General features: G+C 40.6%; 1 protein-coding gene across 1 annotated transcript in view; it reads left to right on the top strand.

The window, feature by feature from the left end:
• The window catches only part of LOC122534058, a 117368-nt gene that overhangs the window by 102336 nt on the left and 13476 nt on the right, over positions 1-1556 (top strand). Inside the window, exons 12-13 of the mRNA XM_043664344.1 lie at positions 93-216; positions 339-483. Of these exons, the coding sequence (XP_043520279.1) occupies positions 93-216; positions 339-483 (269 nt within the window). The remainder of the gene's footprint in view (positions 1-92; positions 217-338; positions 484-1556) is intronic.

Here is a 1556-nt window from a genome sequence, read left to right as displayed (position 1 = left end):
AGTTTCGTGTAAATTTGTGTAAATTTAGGGGTGTAAATTTGTCCTACGTTGAACGTATTTTTTTTTTTTTTTTTTTTTTTCTTTTACAATAGGCGCTCGCAGTCAGAAGACACCAGTGCGAACAAATGGACACGGACCCCCTGGTCTGGACGAATCAAAGGTTCATCCGATGGGCGAGGAACATCGATCTGACCGAATATGCTGAGAACTTGAAAGGTAAAATTTACGATTTTCTTGGTCATTTTAACCGGCAGTTTAATAATGTCCAGTGCGACGAAGGCTGTTAAGAAGAATCTTCAATTTCCAATTGTTCTGTTTTCCTCGTTTGTCGCGAACAGATTCGGGCGTGCATGGTGCTCTGGTCGTGCTGGAGCCATCGTTCACCGGCGACACCATGGCCACAGCATTGGGCATACCACCGGCTAAACAGATGATCAGACGACACCTGACCGCCGAGCTTGAAGCCCTCGTCGTTCCAGCAAGGTACTCAGTCTACTATCATCCAGAGGCCACATTGGACAACGCTCACTAATCGACATAAACGTCGTTCCTCGTTCGACGAAACGAGATCGACGTCGCTAACACGATTCATCCACTTCTTCAAGCTTCATCGAGGCTCTCATTCTAATAAATTCTTTCCTCGACAGGGAGTATTCTTGATAGAGTTAACAATCTCACGTGAACAGAACGAAAATTACACCACGCCATCGCTCTACACGATTCAGCTATATATAACTCCCGACGACTTTTGCCATCGAAAGAATAGTTTTGATCGAGCAATTGATTTCCGGACAAGGGAAATTGACACGTACAATCGACAAATATTTGTTCTTGAGATGCTGCTGCGGTGCTCTCTTTTACTCTATTTCGGAATCGAGCTGGCAAATGGCTTTGGACAAATTTTTCATATTATGAAAAACAGCTTGTCGGAGTGGTCGCTTCGGTAATTAGCGGTAATTAAAAACGCGCGTTTACGATTGAACGATTAATCTCGCTTGTGGTTTAAAAAGAAAAGAAAAAGAAAAAGAAAAAAAAAACGAGCTGTAGAGTAGAGAATTTTTACCGCGATCTATAGTTATAGGCAAGAGAAAGAAAAAAAGAAAAAAACATGATACTTTAGGAATTGTCGCTGAAATATTGTCAATTATCTATGCACAAGGGACGATCGAAAACGGGAGTTAGGATTATTTCTCTAATCTCTCTACAAATTTTACAATGAATGGAACACATTCGGCTCGCTGATCAAATTGAAATATTCGCGCGATAAGTATGTGTATTCGCAGAGTAGCTTTAAAGAAACGTTGTTATACTATAGAAAAGATGGGCCTCACGTTTTCAGGGTTTCTATCAATTTAGCCTGGATATTCGTTGACGTATTCACGCTCGAAATGATATTTATGGCTCAACCGAGACGAATATCACCGGACTCGGGTATTGTACATAGTTAACAAGGCGAGCTTAAACGATAAAAAATAGTAACTTGCATTGATATTATCATTAGAATCGAGATATCATTCCCCGCTTCCGTCGAAGCACTTTTTTTTTTTTTTTTTTTT

The sequence above is a fragment of the Frieseomelitta varia genome, unplaced genomic scaffold, assembly GCF_011392965.1.
Source record: "Frieseomelitta varia isolate USP_RPSP 00005682 unplaced genomic scaffold, Fvar_1.2 scaffold_572, whole genome shotgun sequence".
NCBI lineage: Eukaryota > Metazoa > Arthropoda > Insecta > Hymenoptera > Apidae > Frieseomelitta > Frieseomelitta varia.
Note: the sequence above shows the minus strand (reverse complement) of the source record. Positions and strands in the feature narration are given on the sequence as shown.